This window comes from Giraffa tippelskirchi, chromosome Y (genome assembly GCF_054371585.1).
Source record: "Giraffa tippelskirchi isolate mGirTip1 chromosome Y, T2T-mGirTip1v1.2.pri, whole genome shotgun sequence".
In the NCBI taxonomy this organism is placed as follows: Eukaryota; Metazoa; Chordata; class Mammalia; order Artiodactyla; family Giraffidae; genus Giraffa; species Giraffa tippelskirchi.
The window spans coordinates 23,306,703-23,322,629 of record NC_137290.1 but is presented as its reverse complement, the minus strand read 5'-3'; the positions used below and the strand labels follow the sequence as shown (position 1 = coordinate 23,322,629).

Sequence of the window (15,927 nt, the reverse complement as noted above, 5' to 3'; positions counted from 1 at the left end):
CTTTCATCCTAAGAAGGTTTTAATCATGTGGAGCAACTTCTCAAGTAATGTGAAAATGCTGCTCTGAAGAAGGATGGGAGGAGCCAGGTTTTACAGAAGTTTTGGTACAACGATCAGGTGTGGAGGTTGTCCAAATATTATGGTTAACAAAATAAAATCAGGACACATCAATTGAATGGATTGAGATATTTTCTACCTATGGGAAGATGAAAGAATCTGGGCCCCTTGAAATAATTTCTTTGTTAAGCACCTTAACTACGCTGGGAAAGATTGAGGGAAGGATGAGAAGGGAACGACAGAGGGTGAGATGGCTGCAAAGAATCACCGACTCAAAAATCATGCATTTGAGAAAGCTCTGGAGATTTGAAAGGCAGGGGAACCCAGGGTTTTTGCTGTACATGGAGTCGCAAAGAGTCAGACAAGACTGAGTGGTGAACAACATCAAAAAATTGGTATTGGCAGTGCTTGGGGGACTTTGTCATTGTACATGTGATGATAAGTGAGACTGAGGATAATTAGAAAGAACACAACTCTTGTTGGTTTCATTCCCTCAAAACATGCTTCTCACAATGTCTTTTGAGAGCTTTCCAGAGAAGGAGAACTTGTCAGGTGTCATGTGGTATCCTGAGATGGAAACCTTACCCTATATGCCACTTGGATCTACAACCTTGGTCTTAGGCAGAAGCAGGCATTGTCTCTAAATATGTGCAGAGCTGCCCATCTTTTGATGTGTTAACAGTCATGGTATGTGATCTGAAGGATGGGGTGAGAGGTAAACAAACTTATAGCCTTTCAATCAAACTCTGTAATCCTGGGAGAAGCATCTTTGACTTGTGTATCTTAGTCACCCTTAGGAATGCTTACAAGGGGTTACATTACTGAGCATGTATGTAGGTAGGAAACTGAATCCATTTTGACTTTACCACTGGCCTTCTCTGTGAATAGACCATTCCTCTTCTCTCAATGTCACAGTTTTTGTCTTCAGATGAAGGTTGAGCATTGTGGAAGTGTGTGAATGCATATGAAATCCCCATAAAACTGAAGATAGGGAGTACAGTTTTCTTATTTGAATCAGATCTCAAGACTTTTGGCTTTACAGATACGCACTATCAATGCATCTCAAATATTCATAAAATTCTTATATGATGATGGTCACACAGATTTGAGGCCAGACGACCTGCTTGTTAGCAGCGAGGTGGGGCTTGGATAGTTCAGGTATTATGTAAGAAGAATGTGAGCCATGTTATAACTTCCTTTTAATTTAACTGTCTATCTCATCCACTTGGGAAGGGGGAAGGTGACTTCCACCATGTGGGAACAGAATTCCAGGTTTCGTTCTTAGTTTCATTTGATACCTAAGTGTGTTTATTACTGGTGAGTGTGATGCTTCCTATAGGAAGGTCATATCCTATTAAAGGAAGGCCCGGATGAAACTCCAGGCCTCTACATGGCCTTCTGTGGTACTGCCATATTAGAGGCTGGGTGTTTTGTTATGGCCAGACATAATAAACATTAAGGTCCCACGCATCTTTTGCTGGGCTGATTGGGAGAGCACCAGGGTTTTTAATTATGTTTGGATGGAGTAGCTTGGTTATTATTGAAATGCTTTCAACCTTTGACACATCCATTTGTCTTGCACTTTGAAAAGAAAAAAGACTTTTGAATGAGCATTTTAATTTCTGCCTGTTTATATTTTTGAATGAATTATTTCCTCAGCAGAAATTTCTAACAGAAAAGTCCAAAAGAGAGCCCAGACATACGTTCACAAACACATTTTTAATCTGATGCACACACACACAAGCACAGTCATGATCTGATATGCTTAAACACAATTACAAAAAGAAAAGAAAAGCCAAGGACTCGCTGAAGGACACCTATGAGCTTCCCAGAGTTCCTCTGATATGTCTCTCGGCTTAGTTTTGGAAATTATTTTGTACTTGAATGATTTCTCTCTAGTGACTTTTTAAATCAGAATGTTTTAAAAGATATAACTTTGTTGTGCATTCCATGGGATCTTAAAATATTTTGCATGTAAGACTATTCTGTGATTTGCTAAAATGAAAATAATTTGTAGGGTAACAATACCGAAGTCATATTTACCTATTTCGGCCCTGCAGTTACACATTTGCTTGTTAAATTTTAAGCATCCAATTTTATCCTCTGACCTTCTCCCATCAAATTTCTACTTCTTGTCTCAATCTTCTGTGTTTAACTCACTTACATTTTTGTTCTAACTTTTACTATTTTAGGCACCAATTATAAAATAAATAAGTAAAGGAAAGAAAATTGAACTCTTGTACAATATTTCCCTAAGGTATTGAGCTATTTTCTCTGTCAACTTTTGAGAATTAAAGGTACTGATATGATAAAGCCATATGGGAACTGATCACCAAGCTAATGTATCATGTAACCAGGCTTCCCATGGTAGGGCAATTGAGGTATAGTTTAATAACATGTTTTCTGGAGGGAACAAAAACAGTAGTTTTGCCACATGATATAGTGACTGCCCTTATGCATGCCTTTCCCACTTACCACAGAGCACTAAGGGAATTAATCCTGTTCTTTTTGAGAAGGACCTGCCACTCAAAACAGAACAGGAAAAAAGATAAAAGGGAGTGAGAAGGGATAATCAGTACACGGCAATGAAATAGAAGACATGATTGCTTTTAAGGTGCTATTTCTCAAAGCATGCAATTTGACTACATAGTAAAATGCCTGAAACCGAAAACCAGACCATTGGACTTTGGGCTTGAAATGATAACTAAGGACACCGATTTCAATAACTCTTACAATGGCTGCAAAATGCTTACCTCTCTAAAGCACAGTATTCTCAGCCAAATTCAATGAAAACTTTCAGTGAAAGAAAAAGAGTGTGCTGTGTGGACACCTCCCTTTTCTACACAAATATTCCACAGCTGTCACTGTCTAAAGGAATGTCCACAAAGTGCAGATTGCCAAGATCCCTAGGTAGTGTTCATGACAGTCTGCATAGTCCAAAGGCAGACACTCTGCTCGTTGTATTTCGTTGTGAACTATATGAAGGATCAGCCATTGATTTTGATCCCTCCTTACTCCATTACTTTTCTAGATGATTATCAGGAATGATTCCTTTTTTTTTGTTTGTTTGTTTTTTCATAAGTATCTCTATAACTACTACTGAATTTTAGGGAACTGCGGCCTGAAACAACATGCTTAGTATGGGTTCTTACAGACTGTAAACTTCATAAGAGCAGCAATCATTTTATAATTTGAATTCCGACATTTCACATTCATGTAAATATATATATATATTTCTCAATGGAGAAAATATTCTCAGTAAGTAGGAAAGGCCAATTATGGTAATAGTGCAGGTTACAGGATGTTGTTGAGTAGTGTATATAGCATTGGATTGGTGATTACTTTTCATTATTGATAATTCAGTAAGTACTTACCAAATGTCATTTGCATGGTCTACGTTTTAGCTGATGTGAAAGATACATAAAGAAAAGAGGGTAGACGCAAAACACATTGAAGACCTGATACCTGTGCTCACCTTGGTAGGAGGGTGAACAGAGGTTCCTTCCATCCACAAGAAAGGGTTGAGGCAAAGTTGTAAGAAGGGGCTTAGCATGTCTGAAAGCAGTGTGTGTGTGATTGTAGCTCCAGAAGAACGGTGTAACAAAATGATAATGAAGCTACTATGGAAAACAAATATCTTGTCTTCAAAGAACTTAACCATCCTGAGGTGCTGTAATCACTACAGGAATTTATTTTGTCTCTGAGGGAACAGATAAACAAAATCTACATATGCATTAGAAAATATAGGGTGGAATCACCGTGGCGGGAAATAAAAGTATGCTTTAAGGACAGCAGAGCTAAAATGACCCTATACAATACCACTTGTAAAATCCTATCTTGTGCTGAGCATGTTCCAGTAACTGATCATGTCCTGTAATCTTTGGTATCACAGCGATGGTATAACAGTTATCCTAATTTTGGACATGCTACAATATCTATATTTTCAAGTATGAAATGAATTTCTATAATGAAGACAATCTCCTGTCTAATGTCTTAAGACTCTACTGCTGCTAAGTCGTTTCACCTGTGTCCAACTCTGTGCGACCCTATGGACAGCAACCCACCAGGAGCCTCATTCCACGGAATTCTCCAGGCAAGAATATTGGAGCGGGGCATCATTTCCTTCTTCATCTTAAGACTCTACCTGTACCTAAAAGAATATCATGTAACTGTGAATGCAATAAGGTACGTACTGTGTATGTGTACTTTTTTAAATTGTATTTGTATCTCTTCCTTCACCCGTACCATCCTCATTTAGACACCCATTCATTTCAGCAGGGATGATTTCCCAAATCACTTTACATCCATTAACTCTTTTCCCTTTGCTCTCATTTTCTTGTTTACAAACAATAGATTAGGTGCCATTTACCTAGGATGCCTAATGGATGTTTTCTTGAACTGAAGAGTTTATAAAAGAGTGCAGAAGAATAGCCAGACATTGAAATAAAGCCTTAATTTACTCTTCATTGTTTCAAAATAGAAAACAAAACTGTGCAGATGAATGTGTAACTTTATTGTTCAAATACAAGAATTGTAGGTATTTGTTGACATCTCCCAACATAAATTTTAATCTTCATTAGGTTCCATAAGCTGATACTTATTTGATAGGTCAGTTTTAATTAGCATGGTTTTCACATAAGGAATATCGTTGATGAATTGACTTGAAAGAGCGGAGGTGGATGTATAAGCGATCGTTGGCACTGGGGACCTTGAGTTGCCTCTCTGTTGCTGGTTAGGAAAAGGACTGTCATGGACTGACATATCGTTATACATATCTGGAAATGTAGAAGGTTCCACCATCAGTCCAAAAGAACTGCTCCGAAATGGAGATACGATGTGGTTCTGAGAAGTAGAGGTAGCGGTAGTAGCAAAGTCCTCAACGTGGCCATTTACTTGAGTGTAGGTGCTATGGGAGTGCCAATTAAAAATGCTCAACTGGTTTAAAACAGAAGGTTGATCTACCACATTCTGTTCTGTTTGTCTAACTGATATTGATGATGGAGAAGGTAAGTCACGTGGAGATAGGGAGCTTGTTTTAGGGACAATCTGGCTGGTATGTGTCTTTTTTGTGAAAGGCACACTTAAACTTGTAGAAGCTGAAAATGGACTCTCTCCACTAGTTTCACAATGAAAACCAGAGTTACAATCATCTATGTTGACCCTTGCTTTAACATGCTTCTTGTAATCTGGAACTAATGAAGATTTTGGAAACACATTGTTAATCCCGACTCTTCTTTTCATTCTTACTAAAAGTTGGGGAAAATCTCTTTTGAAATTTGGATTTTGGTAGACCTGTAACTAAAATCAAAGGATGCAATCATTTAGTTATTTTTTGTAAACCAAGGTACACCTGACAAGCAAAGCTAAACTATAAAAATGTATTCCTTTAATGATACAAATTAAATAGCATCAAATAAAACATCTCCATTAGTAGTTTTAACACCCTACGTGTTAGAAACAAGTATGCTCCTCAGCTAAAAAATATGTTGTATATATACAATAAATACCAGTTAAAGTAGCTTGAGGACAAGTATCCAGTTTCAAGTTGCTAGGAGAGTTTGTTAAATACCAAATATTTTACCCTCCAGCTGTTCTCAACTTCAAAAAATAAAATGTTTTCAACAATTTGCTATCTCAATTTTAAATTCAGTTTTAGCTACATATGTGAACATGCTTTCTAAGTCACATGAATTAATCTTACATATTGCCAATAAGTGGAAAATGTTAATACCTTGCTCAAAACTGAGACATTGTTTTCTTCTTCCAGAAAGTCAGGTAGTGAAGCAGATCTTTGAAAAGTTTGTCGCTTTTTACTAAACCCATAAAGGTTAAGCTGGCGAACTAAACTTTTCATACTATCAGTTTTAAATATTCTGAAAGGGACCTTTCTTTCCAAGACTTCTTTCTTGAAGAGTTCTTCATTGATCACTATAGAAGTGCCACTTTCGTCCCACCAAATAGATTCAAACTGATCACTTTCAACTAGAGTCCAGAGTTTTTGAGGAAAAGTGAGTGAAAGAAAATCATTCCACTCATTTGTTTCAGAGACAGAAAATGTGTAGCGTGGCCATTTTATCCCAAATTCCTCAGCCAAAGCCTGAAAAGCATATTCTTCAATCATAGATCTCAAAACTGAGTCCCCAGTAAGTGTGTAATCACACAAAGAAGAGCTAATGGAGGTTTCGGAACCAGTTGATTCATCTTTACGAGGCACATCTTGAATTTCTGAAGGAATATGTGCCATCTCAGAGAACTCTTTCTTCAGATACTTTCCTCATTTGTCTGATTTTACACAGTCCAACTTCAAATGCTGCTTGGCTGGCGTACAGAGATAAACTCTCTAGACCATTAGCATGGTTCTCAAAGTCAAAAAGCTGTGACATCACAAAGTCATTGGTCTCCTAGCAATTGAAGAGTAGCTCTGACATCATAAAGTCACTGGTCTTCTAGCAATTGAAGGGCAATGTTCAACCAGTGTTTACTTCTACATCAACTTAATATAAAGTCTGCTTACATAAATAGGATCCAAAAACATGAAACCTGCAAAATGTCATTCCTAAAGAATTTTTACGCAGAAAAGTCACATCAATAAATCTACTTGGTTCCTGAAATAAAAGTGATTGATCACCCTTCTATACATATTCTTAACATTCAGGACTGTTACCAACCCAAACATGGGTCTGCTCACTTCTGTGCAATAAAGTCAATCAACTGACTGTGGGTTTCAGTGAAAGCAAGTGTAGTGTTTATTGTATGACCTTCAACAGAAGTGTTTATATTAATGCAGAGTAAAACAGGAACTTAAATTAAGACTCATTTTACTCTTAATTATTTCAAAATAGAAATTGGCACTATGAAGATGAATATGTAACTTTATGCTTCAAATAAGAGAATTGTAGGAATTTATTAACATCTCCCAACATTAATTTTACACTTCAATATCCTCCATAATCTGACTCCTATTTGGTAGATCAGTTGTCTTAGGACAGTTTTCAAATAATGAATATGGTTGATGAGTGGATCTTGAAAGAGAAACAGCAGATGTTTCAGGGACCTTGGCACTGGGAAAAATAAATTGCCTGACTGTTGTAGTTTAGGAAAAGGATGGTCATGGGTTGACATATTACCATACAAACCTGGAAAGGCAGAAGGCTCCACCCTCAGTCCAAACTGACTGTTCTGTAATGGAGATATGTTGCGGTACAGAGAAATAGAAGTAGACATAGCTGGAAAATTTTCACTGGAGCCATTTGATTTAGTGCAGCTGCTATGCGAAGTCCCATGACAAATGCTCAAACTAGATTGAGGGATGGGGAGGGAGATGGGAGGGTATTCCCAAAGGGAGGGGATATATGTGCCTCTATAATTGATTTATTTTGAATTCTAACAGAATACAGAAAAATTCTCTAAAGAAATTACTCTTCCATTAAAACAACAACAACAACAGCTAAATCAGCAGCAAATTGATGTATCACAATATGCTCCTGTGGTCTAACTGATATTTATGATGGAGAAGAGAAGTCATTTCAAGTTCGGACACTTGTATCAGCAGCTATCTGGATGCTAGAAGGCTTTCACATGAATGGCACACTTAAACGTGTTCAGGCTGAAAATACACTCTGTCCTCTAGTTTCAGGATGAAAGTCAGGGTTTTGATCATCCACATTACCCCTTGCTTTAACATGCTTCTTATAATCTCAGACTAACGAAGATACTGTACAGACATTTTTATTCCCAATAGCATCATATAACCCCCTGCATTAGTATTTTTAAAAACTTACATTACAGTAGAAATTATGCTCCTCAAGTAAAATATGTTACAAATCGCCAGTAAATACAACTTTAAATGGCTTCTGGACTTGTGTCTTGTTCCAAGTTTTTCTCTTTTTTTTTTGTCAAATGTAATTTAAAGCCTGTTTATTAAGCTGGCAAAACATTTGCCACACCAAAGACAGTAAATGAACTATTTGGTCAATCCAAGATTTGTTAACATGTTTCAGGCTGAACAATTTAGGTCCTCTTGCTCAAGGCTATGCCATTACCTTGTTCATCTTCTGCTATTCTTTCTATAATAAGAGCTAGATTTCAAATATCTGATGAGACCTTCAGCCCATAAAATTGCAACTGTAAAGTGTTTAAAGATATTGTTCTATGAAAGCAGCTGCTATCCTTACATTGGATAAAAAATTTAAAACTTAAAGTTCCAGTAACAAAGAAACATATCTGAACAATATTTCTAGTGGTCAACTGTTACATTTTGGATACAGCTACTATACTTTTAAAAATATATATATTTCCCTTTATTGGGTAAAATAGATGCAAAATGCACAGTGCATAGGTCATAATCAGGCTATTCTAGACAGCCTAACAATGAAATTCAATGTTGTATACATCAGAATATCTTCTCAATACATCAGTAGGTAAAATTTTATTTCATCACTAAATTTTTGCTGCAAATATTAGAACAGAAAGCATGGGTGAACCAGACTTCTGTCCCTTCATACCATGGTGGTTCAGCTGCCTGCCCCCTCTCCACATCATATATTCTTGGTATTGTCATAGTTTGCATTTGCCTGGTATCCATATTAGGGAAAAAAATAAAACAAACTAGATATCTTGAACAGGCTTAACACATTATGTTAATGTGAAAATATTTCAAAGATTGGGTATTTTATCAACATTTCACCCAGTTTTCACAGAATCATGGTACACACGGTTTCAGTAGGAAAATTAAAATCATCAGTATTATATGAAATGAGTAGCTATTGTGTTAGAAAACACACAGAGAGTAATTTCTTATCCTAAACACGGAGGGAAAACTTAGTTATGAGAAAACAATAATTGTCACCAATAATACGGAAACATTTGCTAAACAGTACATTTGAATAGTCAGTATTACAAAAAGTAAGATCATGGCGTCTGTTCCCACCAGTTCAAGGCAAATAAAATGGGAACATGCAGAAAAAAATGAGAGATTTCACTTCCTGTGGCTCTAAATTCATTGCAAATGGTGACGACAACCTTAAAATTACAAGACAGTTGCTTCTTGACAGAAAAGCTGTGACAAATTTAGAAGTTTTTTTTTTTTTAAAAACTAAGACCTGATTGGCCAATAGAGTCACAACCACTGTCTTTCCAAAGACACGTACAGATGTGAGAACACCAAAGAATTGGTTATTTTGAACTACTCTGCTGTGGTGGCCTAGTGAGAGTTCCTTGGACTGCAGGAAGATCAATCCAGTGAATCTTCAGGTAATCAACACTGAAGATTCATTGGAAGGCCTGGTGCTGAAAATAAAGCTCCAAAGCTTGTTCATCTGAGGCAAGGAGCTGACTCATTAAAATAGATCCTAATCTTTAAAAAATGTTGAACGCAGGAGGAGCAGTAGGTAAGAGAGGATGAGACATTTGGATAGCATCAACGATTCATAGGACATGATCTCAGGGAGTCTATGGGAGATGGTGAGGGACAGAGAAGCCTGATGTGTTACAGTCCAAGGGGATACAAAGAGTCAAACATGACTTAGTGGTTGAAGAACAGCGACACTTGAGTTAATCAAATGGGTCTTGCAGGTTGAAGGTTGGTTCCAAAATATCAGAGGAATAGGAGACAAAGACCACTCTCTCCCCAACGAGTTCATCTAAGGATCAACTACACATGGAAGAACTTTCAGAAAACAAATTGTGAACACGGTTGACTGGCCCAAGATACCGAGAAAGTCAAACATGTCTTTTCAAAAGGAGGTAGACAAAATAAAAGAGACATAAAAAGAGACAAAGTATTTAGGGGCTGAGGCTGGTCTTGGAGAGGACATTGTAAAAGAATAGTAAACCCTCTCAGATCAGTGACAGTGGAGAACTCTGGGATCACATAGAGCAACATAATCAAGGGAAAGAAAAACAAAAACACATGTCCTTAAGTGAAACTACCAGCAGAGAAGAAGCTCAGATGCTCCTGTCCACCATCATTGAGGTGGACCTGGGAGGGATATCTGGGCTGTATCATCTGCCCTATGGTAAAGACCCAGCTTTAATGCTCTGAGGACAATCTGACAGAGGTGAGGTGACGTAGCAACCGAAACCATTGGAATACCAGAGACAAAATGCAAAAAAGGGCCATTCTTGAGAGAAGTCTCTAAGACCACATAGCGAAAACTGACACACTCACAGCACAAAATTTTCCACCTTACAGATATCAAAGATGTGTAACCTAGCTAACATTTATGGCCATTTCCTCCACGGAGGCAGAGAGGAATGCTCGGATCAGTGAGAACAGAAGGCAAGATGGTGCTGTTATATCATCCTCCGAGACAAACATCTCCCTCCAAGATCTGAGCAGGCAGCCAGTTGCTAATCATGTCTTCATGCGTTCATGTACAGTTCACATAGGACAGAAGGGTCAGAGCCTGAGTTCAGCACCCGTCCAGAGACACATGCACTCTTGAAATTTGTTCTTATGGCAAAGCCAATAATAAAGAAAAGTTACATGTCTCTAAATCAGTTTAGTTCACCTCAGTCACTCAGTCGTGTCTGACATTTGCAACTTCATGAATCACAGCACGCCAGGCCTTCCTGTCCAATACCAACTTCTGGAGCTTATCCAAACTCATGTCCTTCTAGTCAGTGATACCATCCAGCCACCTCATCCTCTGTCGTCCTCTTCTTCTCATGCCCCAATCCTTCCCAGAATCAGGGTCTTTTCCAGTGAGTCAACTCTTCGCATGAGGTCACCAAACTATTGGGGATTCAGCTTCAACATCAGTCCTTCCAAAGAATATCCAGGACGGATCTCCTTTAGGATGGACTGGTTGAACCTTCTTGCAGACCAAGGGACTCGCAAGAGTCTTCTCCAACACCACAGCTCAAAAGCATCAATTCTTCAGCGCTCAGGCTTCTTCACTGTCCAACTCTCACATCCATACGTCATGTAAAAACCATAGCTTTGGCTAGACAGACCTTTGTTGGCAAAGTAATGTCTCTGCTTTTCAGTATGCTATCTAGTGTGGTTACAACCTTCCTTCCAAGAAGTAAGTGTCTTCTAATTTCATGGCTGGATTCACCATCAGCAGTGATTTCGGAGCCCCCCAAAAATAAAGTCTGACACTGTTTGCACGGTTTCTCCATATATTTCCCGTGAAGTGATAGGACCAGGTATCATGATCTTAGTTTTCTGATTGTTGAGTTTTAAGTCAACTTTTTCACTCTCCTCTTTCACTTCCGTCAGGAAGCTCTTGAGTTCTTCTTTGCTTTCTTCCATAAGAAAAGTTGGATGTCTCTAAATCAGTTCAGTTAAGCTCAGTCCCTCAGTAGTGTCTGACTTTTGCAACCATATGAATTGCAGCACGCCAGGCTTTCCTGTCCATCACCAACTTCTGGAGCTTATCCAAACTCATGTCCTTCGAGTCAGTGATACCATTCAGCAATCGCATCCTCTGTCTTCCACTTCTCCTCCTTCCCCCAATCCTTCCCAGCATCAGGGTCTTTTCCAATGAGTCAAATCTTCGCATGAGGTCACCAAACTATTGGAGAATCAGCTTCAACATCAGTTCTTCCAATGAACACCCAGGACTGATGGCCTTTAGGATGGACTGGTTGGACCTTCTTGCAGTCCAAGGGACTCCACAGTTCAAAGGCATCAATTCTTCAGTGCTCAACATTCTTCCACCGTCCAAATCTCACATTCACACATGACTACTGGAAAAACCATAGCCCAGACTAGACGGACCTTGTTGGCAAAACGATGTCTCTGCCTTTTAGTATGAAATCTTGATTGCTCATAACTTTCCTTCCAAGGAGTAAGGGTCTTTTAATTACATGGCTGCTAAATAGCCTGGAGTTAAAACTCCCCTTAATGTCCTCTAAACCATTCAATGAAAAACAAAGAACTGTCTCACCTGAAAAAAACATGGACATTAAGGCTGTTACACCCAGCTCCAAGTCGTTCTAGCTTCTGGCCGATCTCCAAAATTCCTGGCCCCAGCCATTTAAGAGATATCTACTCAAAACAACCTTGGAGAAGAACAGGCCCCCTTAAGACAGTAGCTTTCCACATATATGTCTGTATATACTTACTCTTTTCTTGGGTTAGTGCAGCAGCTCATTTATCTGACTGCTGCCCCTTTTTGCCTCATTAAAGGTGATCTGTTCCTATAAAGTGCCAGTCTCATTATTTTGCTGAACCTCACCTTCTCTAACTCCCTTACCCTAAAAACAAACTGATTGGCTGGAACACGACAGATACTTAAGATGCATGGACTACCTTGGACAGTGCCTTGCCTGCCACCCAATTGCCTGAGAAACTTGGACCTGGGAGGGAAACAAAGCACATCGTCGATTGTGGTCAGTGCCCTTGCACACCACCCGAGAACTTGAGTGGCTTAGACTTGGGAAATGTGTGAATCAGAGGGCCCACTTTGGACAGTGACCTCGCAGATCACCCGGGAACCCGAGCAAGGTGAACTGAGAAAGTATATGTCACATTTGTCAGTGGCAAGCCCACCTTGGTGGCCAAAGCACCTTAACCACCCCACATATCCCAGTCGTATTTGTTCTCAGTGACCCCCCGCCCCCTCACCAGCACCACCACTGCACCGCTGAGCAAGTGAGGTCGAATAATGGCCTTCTGTCCCCTCGTGTCATGGTGCAAACTACTGCTGCTGCTTCTGCTAAGTCGCTTCAGTGGTGTCCGACTCTGTGTGACCCCATAAATGGCAGCCCACCAGGTTACCCGGTCTCTGGGTTTCTCCAGGCAAGAACAGGGGAGTGGGTTGCCATTACCTTCTCCAGGTGCAAACTAGTCATAAGTAAATTAGTCATGAAAGAGAGCTGCAAACTGAGGAAGTAAGAACAATCAAAGAAGGGCAAAGTAGCCCAGAAGTGACAGGTGCAACAAATTGAAACACTGACGTTAGTGCAGAAACTGTGTAATCTAGGGACAACAATAGCTTTTGACAACAAGTAAAAGCAGGATAAAGAGACTATCTGACACTGATCTGACACCACAAAGCTCAGAGCAACTTTAGAGAAATTGTTAGACTATTCTTTATTATTTTCATGTTTGTTGTTGTTGTTCTTTATCATTCCCTTTACTTTCGTTTCTATATACCGCGTTATATTTTGAGAATGACTTTGGCTTCCATCTTTTTTCCAGTATTTATAGTAGTTTAAATTCTATTCTAGTTTCTTAATCTTTGCTTTTTGATTTTTTTTTAAATCAATGATTATAACTTTAGGAATTCGATCTTTAGAATTGATTTCCATTTACGAATTTAATTCCTGAGTTGATCGTACTCTTCCCTTTTTACTCTCCCTTTTCTCCTCTTAGAAGTTTCTATCTCCCTCCTCACCTTGTTCTGCTCTGTATAACTCTATGAATCCCTTTGACTGTTTTTGGCTATGGAGAACTGCTTCACCATCAACCTTGGGTTTTATCTTCTGTTCTGTGGATACAGAATTCTTGTTGCTACTGTAACTCGGGGACCAAAACCCAGAGGCCACGAGGTCAATTCCAGATATTTAGATCATTTTGGAACCCCTGACATCAGTGAACATTAAAAGAGGAGTGCATCCAAAAGTTCCCATGCCTACATGGAAATCAAGCCCCAAGCTGAAGCCAGCAATTTCAGTGCACGACAACCCACAGGTATTCTTCAGCAAAGCCCAAACACAAAAATAAATATTACAAAAGGTGCTACATGAAGCCATATCAAAGTCACAGACACCACAAAGCACATTATAGGACAACTCATTGCACTTCATAGAGCAGTGATCATGCTCCACCTGACAGACCACAGGCACAAGATCCCCCAAGCATTAAAGCTTGACAACTTACAGGTCCAATCCCACCCACAAAGATCAGCTTCCACAGCAAAGTGGAGCCATAGCCCTGTAGCCTGCAGAAAGGGGACCCAAACCACAGGATCTAAGCAAAATGAAATGGGAGAGAAATATGCAGCCGGTGAAGGTACATGATAAAAACTCACCAAAATAAGCAAAAGAAGAGGAGATAGAAAGTCTTCCTGAAAAAGAACTCAGAACAATGATAGTAAAGATGACCAAAAGCTTGAAAGCTAAGTGGAGTCACGAGTAAATAGAACTGGAGGCCCACACTGAGGAGAAATGAACATATTTACCATGGATCTATAAGGAATAAAGAAAAGTCAAGCAGTAATGGTCAGTGCAATAATGGAGATTAACAACATCCTGGAAGGAACCAACAGTAGAATAACTGAGACGGAGAAAGAACTATTAAGCTGGAGGTAGAAAAGAAGAACCTCCATTAAATGTGGAAGGAAGTAACTCCCTCAGTCCCAACACACCAGAGAGTCCCACATAGGATGAACCCAAACTGAAACACCCCGCCACAAATATTTTATTCAAACTCAGAAAATTTAAGCACACACACACACACACACACACAAATAAAAGCAAACATCAAGTACAACGAGAAGAAAGACATAAATATCATACAGTTGGGTCCCCATAAGGATAGCTGCTGATCTTTCAGGAGAAATTCTTTTGGCCAATAGAGGATGGTAGCACATTCTCAAAATGAAACAAGCACGCACTCTTGCTCCTTTCACATGCTAGCTAGGTAATAGTCAAAATTCGTAGGCAGTACATAAACCAAGAAATCCCACATGTGAAAGCTAAATTTGGAAACAATAGATGAGCCAGAGAACCATTTGGGAACATTCATTGGCTCCTAGAGGAAACAACGGGATTTCAGAAAAGCATTTACTTCTGCTTCAGTGTTCCACCAAAGACATTGGCTGAGTGTGTCACACACAGTACTGAGTACTATCACAGCAAACTCTGGACAGTTTCAAAGAGACAGAAGTCACAGACAATCTTACCTCTTACCTGAGAAACGTGTACTCAGGTCAAGATGGAAGAACTGGAAAAAGACATGGAACAATTGACCAGTTTAAAACTGGGAAAAGATAGTGACAGAACTGCTGATAATCACTCTGCTTATGTGAAATATATGCAGACTATACTATTGAAAATGCCAGGCTGGATGAATAATTAGCTGGAATCAAGGTTTCTGTGACAAGCTTTAACAACCTTACATAGTCTGATGGGAACTCTGTAGGAAAAGAAAGTGAAGAGGAACTAAAGAGTGTCTTGAGGATGAATGAGGAAAGTGAAAAATTTTGCTGAAAACTCAACATTCAAAAAGCCAAACACCAGGGAATCTGGTCCCATCACTACTTGGCAAATAGAAGAGAAAAACGTGGAATCAGTGACAGACTTAATTTTCCTGGGCTCCAAAAATCACAGTGAATGGAGACTGCAGTCATCAAATTAATAGATACTTACTTGCTTCATGGAGGAAAAGCAATGACAAACCTAGACTTTTTTTGTTGTTTAAAAAAAAGAGACATCAGCTTATTAACTAAGGCCCCCTTAGTCACAAACGCCCGTGGTTTATCGAGTAGTCATGCATAGATTGTGAGAATTGGAACATAAAGAAGCCTCAGAGCTGAATAACTGATGCCATCGAACTGTGATGCTGGATAAAACTCTTAGGGCTTCCATGGACTGCAAGGAGATCAAATCAATCAATCCTCAATGTAATCAACCCTGAATATACTTTTGAATCACTAATGCTGAAGCTGAAACTCCAGGATTTTCCAAATCTGACGCAAAGAACCAACTCTGGAAAACACCATGATGCTTGGAAAGACTGAGGACAGGAGGAGAATGGAGTGACAGAGGATGAGATGGTTGGATGGCTTCACTAAGTCCATGTACATGTGTTTGAACAAACTATGGGAGACCGTGAAAGAGAGGGTTGCCTGTAGTGTTTCAGTCCAGGGAGTCACAAAAGAGTTGGACATGACTGAATGAATGAACAATAGCAATCAA

The 15,927-nt window shown here is 39.2% G+C and overlaps 1 protein-coding gene across 1 annotated transcript; it reads right to left on the bottom strand.

The window, feature by feature from the left end:
* Positions 1-4,549: 4,549 nt before the first annotated feature.
* Positions 4,550-6,425, bottom strand: LOC145537600 (heat shock transcription factor, Y-linked-like). Its single transcript, XM_081568295.1, has 2 exons — positions 5,789-6,425; positions 4,550-5,355 (listed from the first exon to the last, which is right to left on the bottom strand). The coding sequence occupies exons 1-2, from the start codon at positions 6,299-6,301 to the stop codon at positions 4,624-4,626; spliced, it is 1,245 nt and encodes a 414-aa protein (XP_081424421.1). The 5' UTR covers positions 6,302-6,425; the 3' UTR covers positions 4,550-4,623.
* Positions 6,426-15,927: the final 9,502 nt, after the last annotated feature.

Excerpts from the sequence above, each read along its gene's own strand:
- LOC145537600 (XM_081568295.1), bottom strand. The coding sequence starts at position 6,301 with ATGGCACATATTCCTTCAGAAATTCAAGATGTGCCTCGTAAAGATGAA. Across the intron at positions 5,356-5,788 it reads ATGTCTCAGTTTTGAGCAAG|TTACAGGTCTACCAAAATCC; the intron begins GTATTAACATTT and ends CTTTGATTTTAG.